This window comes from Pavona decussata, unplaced genomic scaffold, assembly GCF_977016875.1.
Source record: "Pavona decussata unplaced genomic scaffold, jaPavDecu1.1 SCAFFOLD_62, whole genome shotgun sequence".
NCBI lineage: Eukaryota > Metazoa > Cnidaria > Anthozoa > Scleractinia > Agariciidae > Pavona > Pavona decussata.
Genome location: NW_028145483.1, coordinates 722,921 through 747,640, shown reverse-complemented (window position 1 = coordinate 747,640; position 24,720 = coordinate 722,921). Strand labels below are relative to the sequence as shown.

The 24,720-nt window shown below is 39.6% G+C and overlaps 1 protein-coding gene across 1 annotated transcript in view; it reads right to left on the bottom strand.

Annotated features, from left to right (window-relative positions):
• Window positions 1-5,210: 5,210 nt before the first annotated feature.
• LOC146478864 (cadherin EGF LAG seven-pass G-type receptor 2-like) overlaps window positions 5,211-24,720 on the bottom strand; it is a 51,191-nt gene continuing 31,681 nt past the window's right edge. Inside the window, exons 28-39 of the mRNA XM_085111607.1 lie at window positions 24,105-24,146; window positions 23,906-23,989; window positions 23,061-23,244; window positions 22,502-22,546; window positions 22,333-22,371; window positions 19,117-19,218; window positions 18,564-18,620; window positions 17,730-17,774; window positions 17,056-17,365; window positions 15,251-15,457; window positions 11,851-11,883; window positions 5,211-6,002 (exon numbers count right to left, since the gene is read on the bottom strand). Coding sequence (XP_084967733.1) covers window positions 11,862-11,883; window positions 15,251-15,457; window positions 17,056-17,365; window positions 17,730-17,774; window positions 18,564-18,620; window positions 19,117-19,218; window positions 22,333-22,371; window positions 22,502-22,546; window positions 23,061-23,244; window positions 23,906-23,989; window positions 24,105-24,146 — 1,137 coding nt within the window. The 3' untranslated portion in view covers window positions 5,211-6,002; window positions 11,851-11,861. The remainder of the gene's footprint in view (window positions 6,003-11,850; window positions 11,884-15,250; window positions 15,458-17,055; window positions 17,366-17,729; window positions 17,775-18,563; window positions 18,621-19,116; window positions 19,219-22,332; window positions 22,372-22,501; window positions 22,547-23,060; window positions 23,245-23,905; window positions 23,990-24,104; window positions 24,147-24,720) is intronic.

The window sequence follows — 24,720 nt, the reverse complement described above, 5'->3', positions numbered from 1 at the left end:
CGACAAAAATAGGTGGGCGGAGTTAGGAATCGGATCGTGTCACTGACAAAAGCTGTCAAAAGAACTGCCACAAGCTGATTGGCCCGCGAGTCATTCCACATGTAGCTTTCCGCGGCGCGCTACGCCGCTTTCCCGCATACGGCGCGAAATCAAAACAGAGAATGCCAGTGGATCAAACAGACAAAAACGTCTCGATTTTGGCAGCGCTTACCCACAAGTTAATGTAAAAAATCACGGATTTTAACGACTCCAGAACCGTGGTATAAAAACCACGTGTTCCCCAGAGACTTTACACTCTTTAAACACCAGTTTGTCTTTGTTATGCTGATTAGTCAGTGAGAATGAATTTTTTTTATAGTGTATGACGGGTTCACAGCCCTTCTCGAAAAGAAATAATACTGTTACTAAAAGGTACGCCCAAAAAAACAAATATTAAGGGCTTTAACAGGCGAATTCTGCGCTTCGAAATATTATTGTATGAGGGGATTGTTATGATTTCTCGGATTAACTAAAAAGCGTTCTTTTGAAACAGCTGTAGTTTATTGGCGTATCAAGTGATGAGGTTTTTGCCGTTCCAAAATATTGACCATTAAATTTAGCAGTTGACGTGTCTATGAATCTATTAACGCGCTCAGCGATCCTTTTGATGTCGAAGCGTAACTTGGCCAGAGTGATAATTGAAAATAATAACTCTCTCTGTCCGCTGATCACACCAACACGTACGCCATATAAAAAGCTTGAATATTCGCGTTTGTAATTTTCTTTGACGGTAAAATCTTGTTTTGTTTTCGTAGCGAAAATACACTGGAAAAAAAATGGGATTAAGGTAGACCGTGCGTAGGAGAAACACAATTTGGGGAGACAAAAGTCCTATTTAATGCGAAACATTTCTCAATGGATTAATTTAGCTTGTGTTTGGTTAATTCTGCCTAATAATCACTTCTCTCACTACGTTTGCATTCATAAAGAGCTTGCCGCCACAATTAGACAGGCACCGATCTTTTAAGGCCTCGTTTAGTGGCTCTGCAGTGCCTCGATTTATTTTTCTTTGCCGGAAAACAGCTTAGAGAAAGCCGCATTGAGGCAGAGCAGAAAAAAGACACTTGGATGTCGTTCTCTGCAGGAAGTTTTTGATGCGCTAAAAATCACTTATGGACACGTTCTTGTAACACTTAACTGCTTCTCTATTGAGTTCGATGCTCAAATATCCCAAACGCGGCATACAGTCAATTTCGTTTGATGTTTAGAGAACAACAATGATTTCTTTTACCCCGGGACAAAGGAGGGACGATTGCTTAATCTCAACATTTGTTTTGCGCAAACGCTGCATTTGAATGGTCCCAATTACCCTTTAAGCTTCTGAAAGCAGTCGCAGACCTTTTTCGCTTAGGGCGCAAGCTAGTATTGGTTCGTTCGGTAAATAAACAAGTGCCGTATTGAACGAGCGCGTGATAATTTATGCCCGAACGGAAAACCAGTGGTTTGAAGGCGACAATAAATCAACATTTATAGCTTTTCTTTTGATTCCGAAAAAGCTAAAAACAGGTAATTTTATCAAAGGCAACAATTAACCCAGAGAAATTTCAAGATGTAGCCCATTATGCCTGTATGTTGACCAAAACTAATTTTGGGAGCAAAAATAAATGTTTACCAAAAGTTTAGCATCGTCTTCCTCTGGTAAATGTATGCCACTTTATCATAATTAGCCATGCTTAGCTAGTGTTAAGCGCTAATTTGGCGAGAGCAAAGCTTTTATGTTCTTAAAAGTTCTTTCGAGCGCTTTTCTCGGCGGGGATAATCCAAAAGATTTCAATAAACCTTCAATAGTTTAATCTAGACGGAATCATGCTCGCGATCCGGAAATGACGGTCGCGAAATCTTCAAAGTTAAAGTTTGTTTTGGGGTAAGTCGCGTGGAATCCTCGCGATTTTCAACGTTCTGGTCACGGACTGTGGCGTGCCTGGTAATATTTTAGCATTGTAAACGCCTTAACGTTAATGACAAAAGCTTCTTGTTAAAATATTGTAGACTGTAATGCGGTGATTTGAAAGATTTCGCCATGATAACAGCGATTTTTGCGATGGAAAGGAAATATCGTCTTCGGGAAATTTTCTGTGTGTAGAACTCAAGCAGTAATCCATTTAACGGCGCCGTTGAGACATACCACGATTTTGTACACTTCCTTCAGTTCGGCCAAACCGCCCTTTGCGACAAACAGTTAGGATTCGTTTTTAGGGAGTATCCGGAAAAATGCAGGAAAAAATATGCGGCGACCAAAGAGTTTAGTTTTTATTGGGGAATTTAGAAGCGCATTAGCTTGATGCTTGCGCAAACAGCGAAAAACTAGACTGAATTTGCCTTGAAAATATCACGCGATTTGTTCGTATTTTGTGTTTATACGAGACGAAAATGACACTGTTTGACTTGAGGGCGTGATGCGTGATGGACGAAAATAGCTACAAAGATCTTGAGAAAATCATGTGCAATCTTCCTTGGAGAAGACGGGAAAAAAGCAATGTTGTTTTCAAAAGAACCCGAAAGAGAAATGTTACCATTTCAGTTGTAATTCACTTCAAATATTTCCTCGACCGAGTTGAACTTGTCACCAAGATATTTTGTTTTGATTTATGAATTCAGAGAGACAAAAATATTTGGGAGGACTAAAATCAAAATATTGCAGACCACATCCATTAGGGTTTGATGTTGATCGGTGGATTTTGTTTAGTATTGAACCTGCTAAGGGCTGTCAAACTAAATTTGCGTTTTCTAAATTAATTATTTTTTCCATCTTGTATTGCTTAATTGTGCATCTGTGCAATTAAGCAACACTTCGTATTTCGGGTCGGAAATTCCCATTTTTGATCCGCATTAATTTGGATTGGGCAATGACAAGACGAGTGGAATATGATGTTTATCTGCAGGTTCAATTTTTTAACACTGTTCTATCCGTACGTTTATGTACAGAAATTACAATGTACCCGTTTACATACTCGCAGCCAATTGTATCAACCTTTTTAATTTTTAGAACGTTAGTCGAAAGGATGCAAACTCAGTTTTAACGGAGACTTTTCAACCATCAGGCGCAGACAAATGATGTGTACGCTAGCGACTGTATTAGCCTGTCTGCCCTAGTAGGGGGCTTGGGTTAAAAGAGACAGGCTTTCAATAAAACGAGGAATCTACTGATAAGAAATAAGGCTTTCTTTGGTCTGCGGAATTGTTAAATCAAGGGTCTTAAATTTTTTTAAAAAATATATGTACTGATAACCAAAGTGATTCGAAATTCATCTACCTCAGTGAAAATCACACCCTATTTTAGGCGCTTGTTGCCATATAAAAATGACAGTCATTTGTTTATTCCAAAAGAAGGATTAAAGCTTGAGACATAAATGATTGAAATATTGCCTAATGATGACTGGAAACGTACATTAAGTCGAAAATCGCCGTGTACCATATTTTTCGTCCGTCTACCTGCTTAGAACCCCCCTCAGAGTTTTCGAAGGCAATTAGCCTCTTGTCAAGACAAAATAAGGCGATTTTTCATTTCTTATCAACAATTTAATACCGTGAAAGGCTAGACGCTCGAACTTTTTCAGTGCCTCGAGTTTCTGTCGCTTACTATTTCATCGATAACAAAATTTCGGCTTTGTTTTAATTTGGGAACAGTTTATCGAATACTTCCAAGAAGTGGGCTCTTGGACGTAGAGTTGCTATAGCAATCTGTCCCGTAGATGAAACCCTTTCATTTAAATCCGAAGGTGATCCATTGTGGTTTTTAGATTAAAAACAAGAAAATTGGGCCACGTCCAGCAACCTGCCCACCGCCATAAAATTCCGATTAAATTTCCGGATTTAAAAGAAGGGACATTGATGAAATGATTTCGCTGTTTCTTTACAGAAAACCCACCGCCGAGAAGTTATCGAGTTTGGTCATCTCGTAGTGAACCATCGTATCATTTGATTGCTTTTTCGATTTGATCTATTTCGTCAAGCCTCTAATTTTGTGTTATTAAGAATCGAGAATGGAAGATCACAGAGACCGAGAAGTACAACAGAAGTTATTATCTTATCTTTCTATCACTCCGAATTCATTACTGTCTGTTCAGAAAGGTGAACCACAACTTTTCATTCCAAAAGAAAATTAAAAAATAAAAATTCATTCCTGATATGGCTAGTTTGAGCATGTCGGAAGAATGCATTTTTTCCCCACCAATAGAGCGAGTGACTACTCCGCTTAGCATTGTGGCAATCGACGCGAAGTCCCAAAAAATGTTTGTTTAAGATCCAAACCACCTCTTTTATGGAGCGGAAATGAAAGACAAATACAGCGACATTTTGACAATAGTAGCGGCATAGAAATAGCGTAGCCGACACACATTAAGGCTCACAAGTTTTCCAATTGAAACATTGTTCCGTAATTCCACATTGCCGAAAGCAGATGGAAACGTTCTAAATCCAAAACTCTGGTGTTAATTGGCTCTTTTTATGGCCATTAACAAGTTGACACGTCTTTAGTTAAAAAGTGAACGAATTTCGACGAGTATTTCTTCGAGAAAACTGCAGCACGCTTTAAACATAGAGGTTAATCTTCTTTGTGGCAACTTCGTTGATCGATGGGCGTACTTCAGCGCCACTTTGGAAAGATAAAAATTACCATACGAAAGGATGAGCAATTTCATTAGAACAGAAGGAGAGAAGAGAAGATTTGTACAAACCCTAACGAAAATTAAAATACCGTATTTTCAAACGCTGGAAGGTTGTCTGAAATACGCTCAAAATATGTTGGCCTTCGAGTGTGGGCCGAGGGCATCCCATAGCTTTGCGACGGGCAGAAAATAACCGAACCTTAACTCTTTCAATTATGTGTAAACAAATCTTAAAAGGTCGGTAGACGAGGACAAAGAGTTACAACCAAAACGATTACCTAATAGCGCGAATTTTGGAAGGAAAACGCGGCTCTTTCGAGGAAACCATTTTCTTTTCCAATTCAGGGAGGACACCTTTCCAAACAAGTTTTTAGTTTAAATATTTTTCTCATCCGCATCGAACCAGAAAGTACAATGCATTAATGAGTTCGGCAAACACTCTAAATGTAATGACCAATTTTAAATTTAAGAAACATACCGCCTTTTGTTCAACGATTGTGATTTTAATGAGCGGATGGAGGGAGAGAAAAATGCGTGGAAAAAAACACAACACACTACAGCTGATAAAGATTTTCTTTTTCTTTTATTCACACTTTCATATCAGCAAGTACTGTACACAAACATGACCAAGTCGGCTTCTATTTTCGGAACTGTTCATAAACTAAACAAGCTTACGATAAAATAAATAAATCTTAGAAAACATCAGCTAAAATGTTCGGCATTGTAATGATTTTAATTACTTTCGAGTTCGAAGTTCAGCTACACTAAATAACCGAAACCTCTGCTCGCCGAGTTAAATGTCGTTAGCTACAAAGCAGAACCGCATAATGCATATGGAATATTTTACAATCTCATCACTACCTTTTCCTTGGGTAGTCTACAATAGTTTTTAGCTTATTCACAAACTATACAAACTACATATTTAAAAGCTAATAAGTTAAGTCCTATTTGTAATGCAAAAACTCCGAGATTTTTCATTAAAATTTGACCGTAGGAAAATAGAAAGATTATCTCGGGCAATAGATAAAAATATTTCCTCATTTCTCGAAAAACTACTTTCGCTCTACGATAAAACTTAAACGCTAAAAATCAGTTTCAAAAGAACTATGTCTATAAATTTTAAGCTAAAAATACGTTAAGATACATGTACAAAGTTATTGGATTTCAGAAACCCGTCGATAAAAAGCGACATTTTTTGTTCGAGATAGATTCGTTGATATATCTCAGCGCTTGAACACATTATTTTAAGATGTACACTTAAAGAGTAGACCACTACAGGAGTATTGATATTTAAATAGAAAAAAAATCTACTCCTTTTGTAAGATGTTTCGCAATTAAAACCCCACTCGTAGAATTCTGCAAGAAATAAAAAGAAAAGTTGTTAGACGGAAGCCTGCAAGGTGTAAACAACCTTAGACGAATGTGAAAATCCCGCCGAACAAGACTGTCTTTTTACAATTTCTATGTTGCTACTTTGAAAGCACAAAAAAAATCACAGAACGTTGATATTTTAGAAAGAATGAGCGACCTTTTAAGCCTGTTGAATAAATTATACACACAGGCACATGCATGCACTAGGGAAAACATCCGAGTTCTCGAAACAAGAGTCAAACCGATGATCTGCCGATTATTAGGTTCGACTGCTGTCGGGAGCACTCGGATTTTCTTTTCGGAATATGCATGTGTCATTGACTGAAAAATTCATTTATCATTTGATGATTTTGTTCCCAAGAATTTCAACTCCGGATAGTAGGGACTTTAAGAAACCACAACGGCAACGCCAACGAAAACGTTGCTTGAAAATATAAGTTCGCGTTACTTGTACTACTTCGCGATTATTCCAATTCGCTCAACTTGTGCAATGTGGCCGAACTATCCAGTAACAGAACAGGTTGGAACGGCGTTCAAGTTGAGACAGAGATTGAAACATTTAACGTCATGTACTCACGTTCTCCACAAAACCTTGGATTTAGTCATTTCACGTTGTGTTTTGGCCGAGCACAGTGGAGAAATGTAACAAAATTCATAACGAACCTGCAGTGCCTTTGTTTTTCTCATTATATCCTATTGTTTTGTGACGTTCTCGTTTCCGTCGCCGAAGTAGCTTCTTAAAATTCCTAGTCTCTAGGGGAACCCAAGACTTAACGCACCTGTAAGCCGCTGTGTGCGTGTTGGAGGGGGGGGGGGGGGGGGGGGTGGAGGCCGACCATAGGCGGGGGGTTTCACAGCAATTATCCGCGTGATGTGGGAACGTTTTGCGGTTTCCGTGCACTTTCTGACAAAGTTTCAAACAAGACTCTTGACCATCCACACAAACGTACCATACAAACGTGTTTACAAAATACCACATTTATACGAACTATATTTGAATTTGAAACTTGCTGAACTTTCAGAAGTGCAAAAAGAGCAACTGTAATTTATTTTGATCATTATCGTCAACCTATTTTGGGATCGAATGATCCAAAATAGCATCAGAACTGTCCCTTTTTTTTGTTCTCACGTGTTAAATGCGAGCGCAGGTGTTTGGTAAAGACAATTTTGACCCGCTCAAGAGCAAAGTCAGAGTCTCAACTGCTTGCCTGAGGACAAAATCGTAAAGTGTGAGAATTTAGTGAAAGCTATGGACCGTTACTTTCTTGAAATACTTCCAACTTATCATGAACTATTTTGGAATTCGAAAGTTGAGCAGCACTTTCAATTGGCACTCAGTGATCACCGTGCTGTACAAGGTGGTTTCTACCTCTTGAGGTTGTTATTTTGGTCGGATGGGAAGGGATTACTGACAGTCATATCCAAAATAAACAGATAAAAAAAGCACGAGTTCTTCATGTAGAAAAGTTACATTATAAGCGTTGTGAAATCAGATCAAATGACAGAATCCAGAATGTTTGTTCGTTTTAACAAATGTCGCATGTGTAGAAGTTGTTAATTAAAGGATGCTTAATGGACGTGCAGTTTGTTACAATGGAAACAAAAAAGTTATTTTGGCTACAGCTTAATCCAACAATGCCTTCTTATAGACCACGCTTCCTGCTTCTATGGATTTTCGAGAGGTGTGGCGAGCCAAGTTTACATTAAATTGTCGAACACTTTCAAACCCACTCGCCGTAGCAACTAGAAGGCTGGCAAACAGAAATGCAACGCACTAAAATTCTTTGGATGTCTTGGTTAAGTAGCATGTAATGATCGACAACAAGAGAACCTTTGTGGAGAAGGAATTTCAATTGTTTGTGGACTTTGTGGCAGTTGACTTGAGCTTAACACGAGATAGTTCCTTTGATATCGAAAAAACGTCTTCATTCCAGAGAGAAGCATTGTGTCACGTAAAGAAACTACTAACTTTTGACTCTTTGGACAAAATCCTAAAGTGTAACATTGAAATGAAAGCCTCTGAGGAATACTTTCCTTTGGTGCTCTTGGTTTTTCGACTTTCGTAAGTGGATACTTTACACAACTCGCATTTGTGTTTTGGAAACGTTTAGTAGAAGTAGGGTTGCAAGTGAAAAATTTCAAGCAAGAATGAAACCTGTTCTATTGATTTTAGCATCGCTACATAGCATATGGGTTGATATTGCTCTAATTTTGCAAGCACTTAACTTAATGACTGGTTTTACTGACAAGACAGACGTACAATATTAGACTAAACAAATAAACACTGGAATGTTCCGCGTGGGTGTTTGATTAACGAGCGAGCAAACTTCGTTGCAGGAACAAGTCAAAATTGCATATATCATCCCACAAATACGACAGGTCTTGTTTCATATCAAGGTTAACACTGTCACTCCCACATCCGAATCTTTGAGTGGTGGATTAAACGAAGCTAGAACTTTTGATTTCAGTTCTGTCCCTAATGTGTGACCGGTACTAAAATAAAGTTCTTGAGTTCTTTGTACCATTTTACAAAACCAAATTTGTTCTTTTTCTTGTAGTTTATTTTAGGCAAATGGCAAAGCAAAAACTTAATAATAATTAGCATACAGAGATTAGCAAGTATAAGATGATTAGCAAACGATAAACACACCGCTCAAAACACTCCATGTTTATATCTTCACGAACTACAAGAAAGACACAAACTTGAATGTTACATCAAAAACTAGTTTAAAAAGAAAAAGGCTGTACAGCGTTTTTACGACCAGAACAAAGTTTGCAATCTAAAAATTAAGGCGACACAAAAGTAGTGGCAACAAACGTGTCGCAGGTGTACGTGCAAGAACAAACTGATCGAAATTTTGACATGTGATTTTCATGGAAAGCGGAAATATTTAGCATGTGCGTATTTGAAAGTTGTCTTATTTTACGTAAGCTCAGCTTAGGATAAAAATATCTCAACTCTATCGTGATTTTTGCCATTTCGCGTACGACTTATGCGGGCATAAACAAGGCGAAAAAACAACTGGCTTAAATGACAAAAGATCAGTAGCTTTCACAAGCTACGCTTGGTACCTATTTAGTGTATCTTTTTCTACGCCCTTTTCTTGCAAATTTACAGGTTGTTATGGACTACAAAAATTCGTACAAAAAAGCAAATTGAAGCAAAAACTAATACCGTTGATTTCACTAAAAACGCCAGGAACATTTTAGCTCGTACGTAATTGTAAAGCAGCTTTCATGAGTAAAGCTTCCTCCACTCTTTACACTCCATAAAAAAGGCCTGATGCCAGCAAACAACTCAAGAGTTAAGGAAATAAAACTGGCTATGCTTCCCGTCGTAGTAGCAATTAAATTTTAATCTATTATCACTTTCCTTGCCAATTCTGTAACACGGTTGTGTGTGCAATAGTTCACACTTGGAGAGAAAGATAAAAAAACAAACAAACAAACAAACAGATTTTGACAGGACTGAAACATTGGCCACGTCAGCTGTTCTCATTTAGATTCCCATATTTTGCAAGCTATGAAACATCTTTAATTTTCGTCCTGGTCTCAACCGAATTGAACGTGCAAAAATCTGCAACCTTAAAAATATACTGTTTTCAACTTAGAAAGATTAAAGGTCTTGCGGCCTCAAAAGCTTCTTATATTCTTTACTGTGATCATGAAGTTTCAGCTTTTTCAATTAAGATATGTTTATTTAGTAAACTACACACCCATATCTCATCGATTTATTTCCACAAATGCACGAACACATAGCTCAAACTTAAGAAGAAGAAAAAACTGAATTGAACAGCTAACAAACGTGAAAGATCTTATGTAACTATAAAGCATAGCTTATGTAAGCTACACTCTTTTATTACAAAAAGTCTCAACTTTTATAAGCTATCTCGGTTATATGATATATCTTTATCTGCAGGCCCGTTCTTTTCAATTTATCTACGACATTTACACGTTAAAAATTTGGGTAGATATAATTAAGGAAACGTTAATACCCTGCGCAATTTAAAGCTGATTAAATGATGAAAAAGTTAGAATTCTATATGGAGTATGTTTGTTTAGTAGTATATTAATGCACGCGCCCTTCCTTCGTCAACACAAACCACAGTTGCACGTGGAAACAGTTCAAATTTGAGTAATCATGAAGCTTCTTTTTGAATTATTATTTTTTTCACTAGTTAAGCTGATTATTGTTCATCCATACCAACATGTCGCACCACACAATTCCAGAAAACATGTTGCCACGTGGCTCTTTTCGACCTTTGCAACAGTAAAATCTTTTTCGACCTTCGTAAGCATAAACCACAAAAGTAGATGTGACTTTAAAGAAGATTATTAAATCTCGTGTCTGTCACAACCTTTGAGTCACAGAAATTTTGGTCAATATCTTAATTGTCATTCTCTCTATTCTTATAAAGCAAAAAATTATATTCTCAGAAACTTTCATTTTTTTCCAAAGTTACTTGTCTACTGGTTTAATTCCAACGTTCTGAAATCCTACAAAATAACCTAAACTGGGTTTGGGGATGAACTTAATCAACGTGAAAGCAATAACATTCTCGTATCGTATCAATTACAACGAAAACCTTATCAATGGTGTTTTCAACAAAGTCATCGAGTTTGTATTCGTCGATGTGGGAAATAAAAAAAACACTCCCCTTTCTGGTTCTACGATTTTTCATTTTTCCCATCAAAAACCTATCGCTTTGCGGACGTGATTTACGTCTTGTCAATTCTTTTCGACTTCCTTCCTAATTCCCAAGGTTAAATTTTCGTTAGAATAGAGAGCGAAAAGAAAACCGCAATTTAAGGACGCACAAGTGCGAACGTGTGCCATGGCTCTTGCAGAGAAGCGAGAAACACGCGCGTTCTCTCGTGGCCGCGTTCACACACGTTTCACTCGCGCGTTCCACGATCTGCTTCCAACCGTTTCTGGTTCAGCTGAGAAAAAGACCAAGCTAATCGCCCTAGGCAACCGCAAGCCGACTACCGGTTAGTGCTTTAATTAAAATCTTGTTAAACAGTCGAATGTTAAATCATGGCTAATAGCTCGTAAATCCCACTCTTAAGACAGCATGAAATAGCAAAGGAACGTGAGGATTATACCAGGTTGGTCGTGCAATACGGAAAATATCTACCACCGTTTGACGCTAAATAATCGCGCGCGCGAGGTCTCTTCGTGCAAGACATAAACATCAGTTCAAAAGACACCCGCGGTCTTTAAGTTGTATTGGCTTTCTAATTCTCGAGGGCTGGTCATTTTACGCAAGGCCTACCATGCACCGCTGATGTAGCTTTTCAGTGACCCGTGCACATTTGCTATTGTGACATGCGTTATCTTGTAAGCTTTAATCTCGGTTACCTGCCGCTACTCAATGGGGCAGAAAGAAATCCACTGTGTTCCAAAATGGACCCTCCTGGTAGTAGCAACGTTGAAAACGTTCTTTAAACTGCACTTGGGGACAATCAAAAGGTGAAAGGACAACGGGGAATGTTGCCCAATGGCTTTCATTTCAAAGGTGGCAGTTTGGGATTTCATGCATGTACACAACTTTGGAAACACCTTGTACAGTATAATAAACAACACCACAGGAAAGTACAGTTCAATAGATTTCATTTGCCATTCTAATGGTCACGCTTAGAGACTTCACCCGCAGACTCAAAAAGTTGAAACCACCTTGTGAGGCATAAACAAACATAACTTCACCAAAACATTTGAATGCCCACACTTTAGGATTTCATCTACAAACTCGAACGTTACAACATAAAACTTGAGTAAGGCTTTAGTTCTTAGGTGGGTAGGGATTTATCAGGATACAAATTCCACACCTACCTGCGGTTTGCTCAAACTTGTGAATCTTGAAAGCTGCCATAAAACAAGACAAAATACAATTAATCCAAGAAGTTTATTCACGAGACAATGAGGCGGATTTCTAAGCTTAAGTTCAGATGCCAAAACTGCCCATTTAGTTAAAAATAGTTCCTCGGTTATAATAGCACACAAAAGCTTTTGTGCACGGCTTAATTAACCTATGTGGGAAAAACGAAGCTACTGTCGCGTGTGTAAGATAAGCTTAACCGAATGCTCCAGAAGATTGTTGTACACGCTTGGCTTGGCTCAAAACCGCGTGCTGCAAAATTTAAGCGTTGATTGCAGATTGATAACGGTCTATAAGCCTCCCAGCAGGGTAAGCTTCTTGCGGTCTCTACTGCTAAACTCCTCTCCTACGGTGCTGTTTGTTATGCTGTACAAGGCGCATGGTTCAAATTTTTGGGTCTAAGAGTGGAATCCTAATGTCACAATTCAAATGAAAGCTACGGCTTAGCAGAACGTTCTTATGGTGCAGTCAACTGTCAAAAAATATAAGCTAATGAGCAGTAATTTCCCATGGTACTGTTTAATATGCTGTACAAAGTGGTTTCAACATCTGTGGATGAAACGCTTGAGGAAAATGAATTCTTTTCAGCTAGCGTTTTGCAAGTAAAGCTGTCTGTTTTTCAGTGCGTTATCTAGAACATGAAATATCCTCGAATACAGCCGTTTTGTTGAAATGATTTCTGAACATGTAGATGACAAGTAAACAACGCGTAAAAGGAAGGAAACCTAAAAATACATCCTTGAACTAATTAGCACGAGAATTACAACGAAACAGTGTTTACTCTTTGACGCCTGCAGTAATTCTTATTCTTCACAACAATTAAATCTACCCTGGATACCACAGCGGGGAGCAAATCATTTAGGCTTCCTACGGATCCGAATAACAAACAAAATAGGGAATACTTTTCCCTGTGGCCGCGCTACAGGAAGCGATAGCCGCAAAACAAACAGGTTTTTTTGTTCAGTATACTCCAGCCTTGTAAACACAGGAAACATGGTCATTTGCACCCAACGAAGCAGACCCGTGGCGAAATATGGGAGTTGGTCAATAGTTTTGTTACAGAAAGTATAAGTAAACTTCATTAAATTGCACCTGTGGTGACAATGACGCAACAGGGTGTTTGTTAGATGCTGTTTAACACTTGGGAACCCCACAGGGAAGGACCCCAGCGTGGATCACAGAAACGCAGCTGTTTATTCTGATTTCTTTTAAATTGCCCCAAGGAAAAGGTGGGAAAATAACGATTTAGCCATCATCTCCTGCGAAGTACAATTTTGTCAGCTTTTTATAAGACTTTGACTTTACAACACAACAAACAGAACCATGGGAAGCTGTACTCGTGAGCTTTCATTCAATTGTTCACAGAAGGATCGACAGTCACATTGCACAGCGTTACAAACTGCAGCAGATAAAAGAAGTACTCCATTGTTAAGGTCGATGTGGAATAAACGTCGTTCAATTATCACTAGTTTGTCTCAGAAAAAAGATGAATTAAAAAAAAATAAGGCAGAGGTGTCGGTGTTAAAGAGGTGTCTGTCTTGGAGAGTCAGGTGTCCGTTTTGATAGGGTGTCTGTTTAACAGACGAGTCCATACAAACAGGTGTTCGTCCAAGAGACGTGCTAGTCTTGTTAGAGAGCAGATTGCCCTAGAAACGTTTTTGTCTTAGTGATAGAGGGTGCCTTAAACTATGAGTGCTCTGTTTGAAGGCATGTTCAAGAGAGGCATAGTGTCTGATTTATATGTCTGTCTTGAAAGAATATGTCTGTCTTGAGAGAGCTGTCAACACGACAGAGGTGTCCACCCTAGGAGAATTGAGTGTACTGCATACGTTTTCTATTTGCACTATTTTGAAGGAGTTTTCCTTGTTTAACATGGGTCTAACCTCGAACTTCCTTTTCCAATGCATTTTCTTTGTTACCGTTCTTGTATTAGTTAGTTGCATCTTGTATAAACTTTGTATTGCATTGTATGGTGTTGTGTTATTGTATTGTATTGTAAACCGTTAAAGCATTGCTGATTGACTCTCACGTATCACATCCTTGGCATAGCAGGAGCTTCCGTCCCTCAGCGCTTTAGTTTAAATTGAAATCACGAGCACAAATTAACACCCTTCACGTACTTCAAAGAAAGGTTTTCAATTTTAGAAAGCTCAGATATCGAATAAAGGAGCAGAATACGAAAGGGACTTACTCCAGCTGCTAGTCTTAGAAACGCGTATTCTTAAACAATATATGAAGTGAAGGACTTAAACATGGCAGAGTCCGAATTTGAGAAGTAGGGGATCATTGTAATTGGCTATTGCTGTAGTGGCTCCTCCGCCATTATTTGCCCTCTTTTGTTGTTATTTAATTGTCCGTTATTCTTGTTTGTGTTGTACATGGCGAAGCTAAATAAAATAATATAAAAGTAAGTGCTCGATAATCGGGGAATTGACTGTATTTCAAACCATTATTAACTCAAACTTTCGACGACTTTGAAAGCTCACGTATCGGTTCTTTCGCATAGCAGGAGATTCCGTTCCTTCGCAGTATATTACTTATTCCGCTCACGAGCTCTAAACAACAACATGGGGCTGCGTGGGCGATCTATCCGTAGGTTGGAGATGTGTTAACAGTGTACCTCCCAGATAGTTTTGATTAATTTCACTAACTGCAGAGCTTACTGTGCCATATCGGTGTTGATTTCAGGCTTTTATGTTGCAGTTTTTCAGTTGCTGGGTAAGCATTAGGGGTGTCCATAATTAAAACAACGTGGACACCGCAATAAGCCAATCAAAACTTATAGTTAAGACAAAAAAAGGGGAACGAAAAAGAAAAGCATGTATTAACTGGTGCCAAGCGCGGGAAAACATGTAAGTAGTACAAAGCGCGGGAAAACATGCAACCGGTGCCAAGCGCGGGAAAACATGCAACCGGTGCCAAGTGAGGGAAAACATGTAACCGGTGCTAAGCACGAGAACGTGTAGCCGGTGCCAAGCCGGCGGGAAAACATGAAACCGGCGCCAAGCCGGCGGGAAAACATGTAACCGGTGCCAAGCGCGAGAACACATGTAACCAATGCTAAGTACGGGAAATAATTTCAATACCCGGTGCTAAGCACGGGAAAAGATGCAACTGGCGCCAAGGGAGGGCAAAATCCAACTGATGCCTACGGCTGGAAAATGGCGCGAATGCGAAGTCAGTTATTGATCGCTTTCACCAGTCACTGCTCTATAGTCAACAAGTGCTTCTTTGTGTAAAATCCCCCTTAGAAACACCCACAGAAACTGCGAATTAAACCACACCTGCGTGTCCGTTTCACAGAGTTTACAATGCATTTTTAGACTCTAGAATTCAATCGAGAGGCAAACTTACTCGGTGGGATCGCCGAGCTTCACTCTGTATTCCTCTCCGCCGATCTGTACCAAGGCTTCTTTCTTTTTCGAGCCTTTCTTTCTAAACCTTCGTTTCTTCTCCTTGTAGTCCGTTGATCCTGAGCTCGCGCGGGACCTGGGTCTCTCGTGCCGATGACGATGTTTATCTTTGTGATGGTGGTGGTGGTGATGATGGTGATCATGGGGGCTGCAAGAGGCAAAATAATGATGGAATAAATGTCATGGAATATTTTAAGCTTGGTAAGTAAATAACAATGAGAATTTCAGTGGCTTCCACAGGGTGGCTCTTTCATCCACTGTTTCCAGGTCGAATTGGAATTTGGGAATGTTGTTTTTTGTGCAGGGAGGAAAACTGGAGTACCCGGAGAAAAACCTCTCGGAGCAAGGACGAGAACCAACAACAAACTCAACCCACATATGACGCCGAGTCCGGGAATCGAACCCGGGCCACATTGGTGGGAGTTGAGTGCTCTCACCACTGCGCCATCCCTAAGATGAGACTGACGTTTTATTCAGTGAGGGACACAGACACACTCGGAAAAAAAGAAATACTAGTTCCGAACTCCTGTTGGAAGATCTAGGATTTCTTTTTCCCGAGCATGCCTGCGTCACGACTGAATAATACATCATTCTCAAAAATACTGATACAGTCGAACCTCCGCTAACCGACACCTCCCGTAGGCGGACACCTCTTGTAAGGGGACACTTGGTCATGTTCTTAGCTACATACAAACACTACATTTTTAACCTCCGAAAAGCGGACACCTCTCTTAAGCGGACACTTTTTCTGGTTCCAAGGGTGTCCGTTTAAGGGAAGCTCGACCGTACTAGCAAAGGAAATCTTCCACCCTGGTGACGAATTTTAAATGTCCAAATTAAGAAGGAAATAAACAACACAAAGAGCGGTCCAGCTCAAGGGCTATGCGATGAGAATTTTTACGTTTTTTGGTCAAAAATGGTATTATAACTGAAGGGACTACTTGTCCTCTAAAACCTTCTGTCCCCCAGCCCCTGTCCCGTGAAAACTGTTCATGGGGCTAGTAAAATAAACCAGTGGAACATCAAGTCGAACAACCTCCATTCTTGCGTGCGTTAAAAGGTTCCCGGGAGCACAGCCGTGCAGCAAGTCACTCTACAACCAATTTCGGACATTCAAGGTCTCCAGGAAACTACTGGGTATAAAACTAGTAATAATCAAAGAATTCTGCAGGGGGTGCCAGATTCGCTTCCCAAGATCCATCCATTCGAAGTTGTCCCATACAACCTCGACTCCAATCTGTATTAGGATTGCGTTCTTTCTACGTCGAACGCAATAAAGACGATATAACAGACACTCGATTTACGTACGATTGCCAACTTCCCCGGGTACACCGAGCCCAAACAAAAGTCCTCTGGGAGTATTCTCTATTATGTTATGTTTAAAACACGAGCAGCAGTGTTTTATCGGGATTTAAAACCACGAGGCGCAGCCGAGTGGTTTTAGACCCGATCAAACACGTGCTGCGAGTTTTTTGAACGGCTTCAAAAACATTCCTGGAAAAGCGTGCGTCAAGAGAGTTCATAACAATTATCCCTTTGTGAACGTTGGAAACTAGCATACGAGAAAAATATTAAACACCGCATACTAATAAGGAGGAGGTTTTATCGGATGTTAAACCACTGCACCGGATGTTTTATCGAACATTTCATAGGTCAATGAGTTAAGAGTTATTAATGAGTTTTTGAATGACTTATAATCCAGAAAGAAAATGACAAGCGTGGAAATAAGAAAGAAAAGGAACATACTTCAGTGGTTTGTCAGGTGAATCTACATCATCATTTTCATCGTCAAACACCACAGGTGGCAGTACAGGGTTCTTAGGTTTCTTCAACGCTGACTTCAAAGGTTTCTTTTTCAAGCTGCTCTCAACAGACGGAGCGGTGTCAGAGGTTGCTGCCGAACCGGACACACCCTTGTCCTGTATGATCTCGGGTACAGCTTTAAACGAAGCGCGGTCCCTTTTGTGAACAACTGTCGGGATATCTTCGTCTCCGGTTTCGGAAGAGTCCGAATCTCCGTCGGCTTCCCTCGTGGGCTCTTCCTCTGGAGTCGTTTCTGTGAAACAGCAAAAAAAAAAAAAAAAAAAAAAAAGAAAAGAAAACGTTTAAGGTGAAGATAATTGCACCGTTTCCCTTATTATTCTTGTTTAACTGTGTCACATAATTTCCTTATTCCTTATCATAGCACCGACACCTAAAATTCCGAATCCGGCTTCCCTTCGGTGTAGGAAGCTTTCTCTGTCCAGCAAATTCCAATTCTTACTCATTTTTTTTTCACAAGACTTTTAGTTGATTTTCTTTAGCTCTGAAAAGGTCTTTCTCGGCACTCAGTTCTCGCTTGCGAGACAAAATATATTTGCCAACCGCATCATTAACATAACGTGTAATACAAAAGGAAGGCAAAAATCCGACTGTCTTACCCATTGGTGTACTGTGCATAGGCCCATCAGAAGCGTAGAAAGGAGCTGCAAAAATGACAATAAACGTAATTTTAAAGCGCAATGTAGACAGATTTTAAGAGTCAATAAAACAAATCAGTGTGAGCTTTGTAGCTGTTGTTCGAGAGCTGCTAATATCATTGCTTTCCGAGTGTAGCAGCGGCTGCTCAGTTTAGAGCTCGAGACATTGTTTTCTGTTGTTTGTAATATAGTGTTCTCTCGAAGGGTATGTCCCTTTGCAGGTAACGGTCACATGGTACAAAATCCGCCATGCTGCAACGCAACCTACGCACTTGGACATCCAAAACAAAGCGACTTCATCCAGTCAAATTGAATTTTCTTTGTTTCGGATGTCCCAGTGCGTAGCTTACGTTCCAGCATGGTGGATTTTGTACCATGTGACCGTTAGCTGCAAAGGTCCATTGAGCTAATAATGTGAGAAGTTGCGAGAACTACGAATTTTCACGGGTCAATAGATGTGTGTCTCCTTAAACCTTACGTTTACCATGTTATTCGTCGGGTTGGGTGGCCAGTTATAACGAGTTTCACACCTGAGACGCCCTCCGTTATCTGGCGTATTGTTAAATAACCTTTTAAGCCCTAACAGTGACCAGCATCAAATTTCTCCTTGTAATATCGATGCTTATTCAACCCCTGAGGTCATGAGAATGAAGGATATGATCACCCAAGGTGAATTTTCTTGATATTTTAATTACTTCTCCACAGTACTTTTATAAAAAAAGTATCGGAACAAGATAGGAGAATTTGCTCTTTGATATTAGGGGTTAAAGGGATAAACAAGGATAAGGGACGAACCTTTTTTGCGTTTCTTCTTCGGCGTTTTACTCTTCGGCCAGCCATTTTCACTTGGAACTGAAGACGAAGGAATTGTAACAACGTTAGAGACATATCGTAACACTGACTAAACAGTGGTCAAATACAGTGTCTCTGGTCAGAGGTGTCGTCAAAATAGTTTGAAATACATTAAGAAAATGTATGCATTTCATTCCACGCGACGCTAGTGCGAACTGAAGACGCGTTACCGATATTTTATCCGTCTTACCAAGACGGATGACCAAGACAGATAAAACGTCTAGGACGAGTTTAATTTACCAGGCGAATTTAACTCGTTTTAGACGTCGCGCTATCGTCGAATTGAATTGCTTGTGGGACCTTGAATTAAATTCGTCTGAATTAAATTCGACTGTAGCGCGACGTATAAACTAGGCCCGTTCAAGCCTGATTTTTTTTTTCAGGCTTCCTTTTGGCAACTGCTTAAGTTGCGTACATAATTGCGATGGTCTCTCATTTCTCCATTTTTTCATTCCCAGTGCATATACAAGTCATTCATTCAAGCCGTCTACTGTACCTTGATCGTCTTCTGAATCGGATGACTCAGACGCGACGCCGTGCGAAGAAGGCCGTTCTTCTTCCTCTTCTGATGAAGATTCTGGTTGAGTAGTGCTCGCCTCTGCACCAACACAAACAAACACAGATTAAACTAAAGATTAAAGATTATTTCATGAACTCACCAAAGGTAGTTTAACTCGGTCCATCGGTGTTCAAATAAAAAGCTACTGAGCAATACTTTCATGTGATACTGCTTCTGTTATTCTTTCTTTCATCCGAAGTTCAAATATATGCATTTCATATATTCCACTTACATAGCTTCACCTCGACAGGTATATTACGAACTCACAATATGACCAGCTCGCAGTTGGCTTGATAGCTCAGTTGGTAGAGCACTACACCGGCATCGCAGAGGTCATGGGTTCGAACCCCGTTCAAGCCTGAATTATTTTTTCAGGCTTCCTTTTCGTGACTACTTAAGCTGCGTACTTAACTGCGATGCACATTCACTTATTCACTGTTTCTGTTTGTTACACTGTAAGGGATGGTTCTAACATATGAGTCTGTGGATAAACCCTGAAGTGTGCCTCTTCAAATGGAAGCTACTGAGCAGTACAGTCGACTCCCGATAACTCGAACCCTTGCTAACTCGAACCAATTTTCCTTTCCTTTCAGGTCGTTTTCTATGTAATTTTACCCTCGATAACTCAAACTTCCAATGACTCGACTGTACATAATCATTTCAGATATAACTCTTTCCAGAATGTGAATTATATTACTTGCTAAAAGATATATCTCCAGTTGAAGCGTTGTTATTTTCCGAGTTTAAGAGATAGAGGAATACATTGCTCGTGAGAGGGGTGGGAGGGAGGGTGGGTGGCTACGTAAATTCAACGCAAAATGGAAGTTCTTAGCTAACCCCTTAGCTAAAATTAAGCAGTAGGTAATGTGATTATCTCATCCAGTAGTTACTTAAACTGTACCAGCTTTTAACCGCCACTTATATTACCACTGTTCTTTCTGATGTTGACTATAAAAATTAGCGAAAAACGGAACGTTTTGGTGTCATCTTGGCACCATTATCAAGTAAAGAATGCAACAGAAAAGATAATTTATACATAAAGTAAAGGTGTGCCAAGATGACACCGAAACGTTCAGTTTTTTCGCTATCTTTTATAGTCAACAGTAATTCTAAATTTAATCTTCTTTGTGATGTCGTTTGTTTATTTTTGTTTGTTGTTAAAGGGGTTCCCAGTTGAGTTTCGTTAAACCAAAACCAAAGTAATTACTCTGGTCAATCGCAACGATGTAAACAACACAACGAGCCAATCAGAATTCGAAGCAAATGCATGTAACCGGCGCCAAGCGCGGGAAAACGCGTGCGGCCAAACACCGTTGGTTTTGGTTTGGATTCCCATTGGTTGAGAAAGTGGCGCGAGTTTTGTTAACCAATCACAGTGTTAGGAGACCTTAGCACTGATAACAAGTTGCTAGTGTCTTGCAATTGTGTGATTGAGGAGGTTAAAGTGGTAAGTTAGGTTCAAGAATTTGTGTTGTTTGTATCCAGCTTTGCATAAGGATTTAGCTTTTTATTGTTGCTTAGCGTAGCATTTAGTTTTAAAGGGAATATGTCGCTTCACTATATTTACATTTAACCGAATTCACCCATAAAGGGATCTTGTCAATTGCTTTGTTTTCATGCTTAGACAATAATCCTGTAAAAGACAACAGTACTTGTTCTCGTGGCACAACGAACTTAACTTTTTGTTTAAGCGCTTTCCGGAACATTGAGTTATTGCACAAATATTCTTTGTGATCGTTTCTAAAAATACTATTTCACCAAATAACTACTGTACTTAAGGTAATCCATCTGCCTTAATTAGTTTCCTTTAAAACTGCGCGGTGTCTATTCAATCTGACACTTTTCGATTTAATTCAATACCTTCTGCTTTATTTTTAGTCGAACGTTCGCATATAAATAGCTGTTAATTTGCTGGCGGAATAGCCAGATCAGTATGAATGGTTTTGCTGATTCGTATAATTCCAAATATGCAGTTTTTGTTAAGGGTGGTAAACTATGTAATTAAACGGCAATGATACGTGCTCCAAAAGTCGCTCGCTGACCTTGCAATTCTATTCATACTTCGCTAGTACGTGCTCCAAGAACTTTGCCGACTGTGCTGCTCTTGTAATTTATTGTTTTAAGGAATTTTCAATTTAGGTTACTTTTCAAAATAGCCTTAGTATTAGACCCTTCTCCAAAATGGCGGCGGAAAGTTCAAATAAGTTAACGTAAGTAAGTAAGTAAACGTATACCAGCACTAGAAAGAGCACTTTTAGTTTAGTAACCCTGCAAAGTTTCAGCATCTCAGGTGTAATATCAGCTGAGAAAATGTAAGTTGAAATATGAAAAATTTACAGACGCTTGTATGACTGGGGGTATGACGTATACCTCCAGTCATACAAACGTCTGTAAATTTGCCAAATTTCAATATGCTGAAACTTTGCAAGGTTACTAACGTAAAGGTGGTCTTTCCAGTGCTGGTATTGGTTTTTTCATTCAGTTCAATTTTAACTCATTCAAATCTGTTGCCGCCATTTTGGAGAAGGGTCTATTGCTTCTGGAGTTAAAAATATATTTTGTGGTTTACTTTACGCTAAGATCAAACAAATTGCGTATGCACTTCTTTGTATTTCTTTCAGTTGAATAGCTGTACGAATCATATATAAAGTAGTCAGTTTGTACTGTTTTTCGATTACATCTACAGCAACCTGTACGATTACACTCATGATTACTTCTCTGAGAAGTTGTACGACTTCAAGAAATAAACGCCGTTGGACTCAAGTCAAGTTTCTCTCATTGCTGTGTACCAGTTCGTGCCGGGTTTGATCCCGTACCCCAAGAGTGACGGCTCTTTCACGCAAGCGAGTTGCACATTTGAGTTTAATTTCCCGTGTTGTCAGTTATTTCCGAACGCCAGAGAACCGTAAAGTCACTAGTTATCCAGAAAGCGGAAAAAACCTTCCGTCACAACGGAGCGTAGTAATGCAAAAACAAAGCAAACGCGAAATTATTTTCGACGCTCAATTGAAAACCGCTCTATTTCATGTACATGTAATTTGGATCCGTAATGTTATATATTGGTTATAAGTGATACGCAATAAATACGTTAAAATTGTTTTCTTGTTGTTTTTGTTTTTGTTGTTGACATATTTTACAAAAAGAACTTATTACCTGACTTCTCTGGCTGTTCCCATATTTTCCTTGCCAGTTCTAAAGACAACGTAAAACAAATATGTTGTAGGTTAGATCAAGTTATTAAGGCATAAAAACAACCAGTAACATGCAAAGAGAACTCGCGCATATTTGACTTTGTAAGTGTGAAATCGAAAAGGAATCTTACCAAGTTCTGGATTATCGGCATATTTCGCCTTTGGAAGTTCTCCATCTGAAAATAAAATAAAAATTACATAACTTAAAAAATGTCGACAACTGTCTCTGCATCTGCTTAGGTAACGACATAGGATACTCTACATTTCACTACCGCTCCCTACCCCTGCCCCCACCCTCCCCCCCAAAAAAAACAACCAACCCTGCACTAACAGGACCATACTTTCGGTTCACGTTGATCTAACCGTCCTTTGGATAAGATGTCGTGTGACTATTCAAATGAAAGCTACCGCACAGTACCTTCCCGTGCTGCTGTTTATTATGATGTATATGGTGTTTCTGTTGATGAAAACCTTTTCTTATGGTACCGATTGTTACAAGTGTTCTACAAGGTGGTTCTAACTTTTGAGTCTGTGGATGAAGTCTAAAACTGACCAAAAGTATGACCATTCAAATGAAAGCTACTGAGCATTACTTTCCTGTGGTACTGTTTATTATGTTGTACAGGGTGGTTCTAACTTTTGAGTCTGCTGATGAAATCCTAAAGTGTGACCATTCAATCTTGCACCTACCTGGTACACTGGTATCATCTCCCATGGTACTTGTAGCATCCTCAGTGGTATACCGGCTTGTTATGCTGCTTCGGAACCCGCTACTTGACGGCTCCGTGGTAGATGTGCTCGTAGCGTTTCCTTCATCGTCGAAATCGTACGGCGTACGAAGCGGTGCCATTTCTCCTGGATGGTAGGAGCGTTTCTGAGAAGACAAACCACGAATTACGAACAGGGTCTTGGTCACACTAAACGATTTAAACATTTTTATTTATTTATTTTAGCGATTTAAACATGATTTTTCCAGTGCGATTTTCCGAGTAAGAGTGGTCCTCAAATGGCTGCCGTTGGCCGTTGTGCCTCTAAATAAGACTTCACTTCTGGTTCGGCTCATGAAAAGTTCGGCGTCTGAATCAAAGCCGTTCCAAAGCCGAGATTCCCGGCTGAGCCAGGGGGGAAAAACGGCTGAGCCGTTCCAAATTGAAACAGCCGTTCTCAACTGATTCAGACGTCGAACTTTTCATGTACTTAATTCAAGGTATTAGGTTCGGCTCATGAAAAGTTCGGCGCCTGAACTGGGCCTAAGTTACAAGCAGTATTGAACAGTATTATACTTATTTTCCAAGAAAAGATAAACACGAATCTCACGTTTGCCATTTGACGTAAACGCGATTCTCGGCGAAATCTCCCTAATGTCTAATACAGGGCTGGCCAGTTCTCTGTAATGTTAGTATTTTCATTAGCAACTACCATGTTTCAACTCTATCTAGCGGAGGAAATTTTGCTCAAGTCATCTCTCTACTCGGTTTTGATGGTGAATGGCACACTGAGGGGGGGGGGGGGGAGGGGGTGGGTTGGTGACTTACAAAGTGTTGCGTCGGTTTGTGTATTCCATATGTCTTGTCCCCAGTCTTCCATCGCATGTACATGTTCTTGATTTCCTTTCTCACCTACATAATTTCACAAAACGACAAAAAGCGAAAACACGATTACCCTTCAAATTAAACAAACAGATTTCCCAGTAGTGCCAAAAATGTTATTTCAATAAAGTTATGAATTACTTACCGTCTTGTCCAAAAAGAGGTAAAATACCAGTATGAACAGGCCCTGCGAAAAAACAAAATTTTGTACGGAATTTGAGGTGACAGTTTAACCAATTTAAGGGTAGTTCCGACTTTTCACGTTATACAAGAGGAATAAAACAAGTTGAAAATTTACAAAGTTTGTCCCACAACAATCCCATGAGGTAAAAACAATGCCAAATGTGATTGTTGTTTTATTCAGGTCAGTGACACAGGCATAGTACTCCTATCAAGGTCTTAGGTTCGACTCCTGTTGGGAGAACTTGGATTTTCTTTTTCCCAGTATACCAAATGTCCATCAATGCCAAATGTGTTTGGAGGTTTGCAAAATTACTGGAATAAAGGACTATGTCAGCTGGGGAACATGCGTAGTAGAGTCCGATTTGCTTTGAACCTCATTATGAAAGCGAGGCTAAGTGCAAAGTTTTTGTTATGAAAACTAGTTTTCATTCACATGAAAACAAAACTAATTTTCATATGAAAAGTTTTGCACTTAGCCTCGCTTTCATAGTGAGGTTCACAGAAACTCGGAAATGGCCTATTTACATGCAACTCATCGCGGGAATTTTGCTTTTCCGCCATTGCAAAAACTTTCAAGA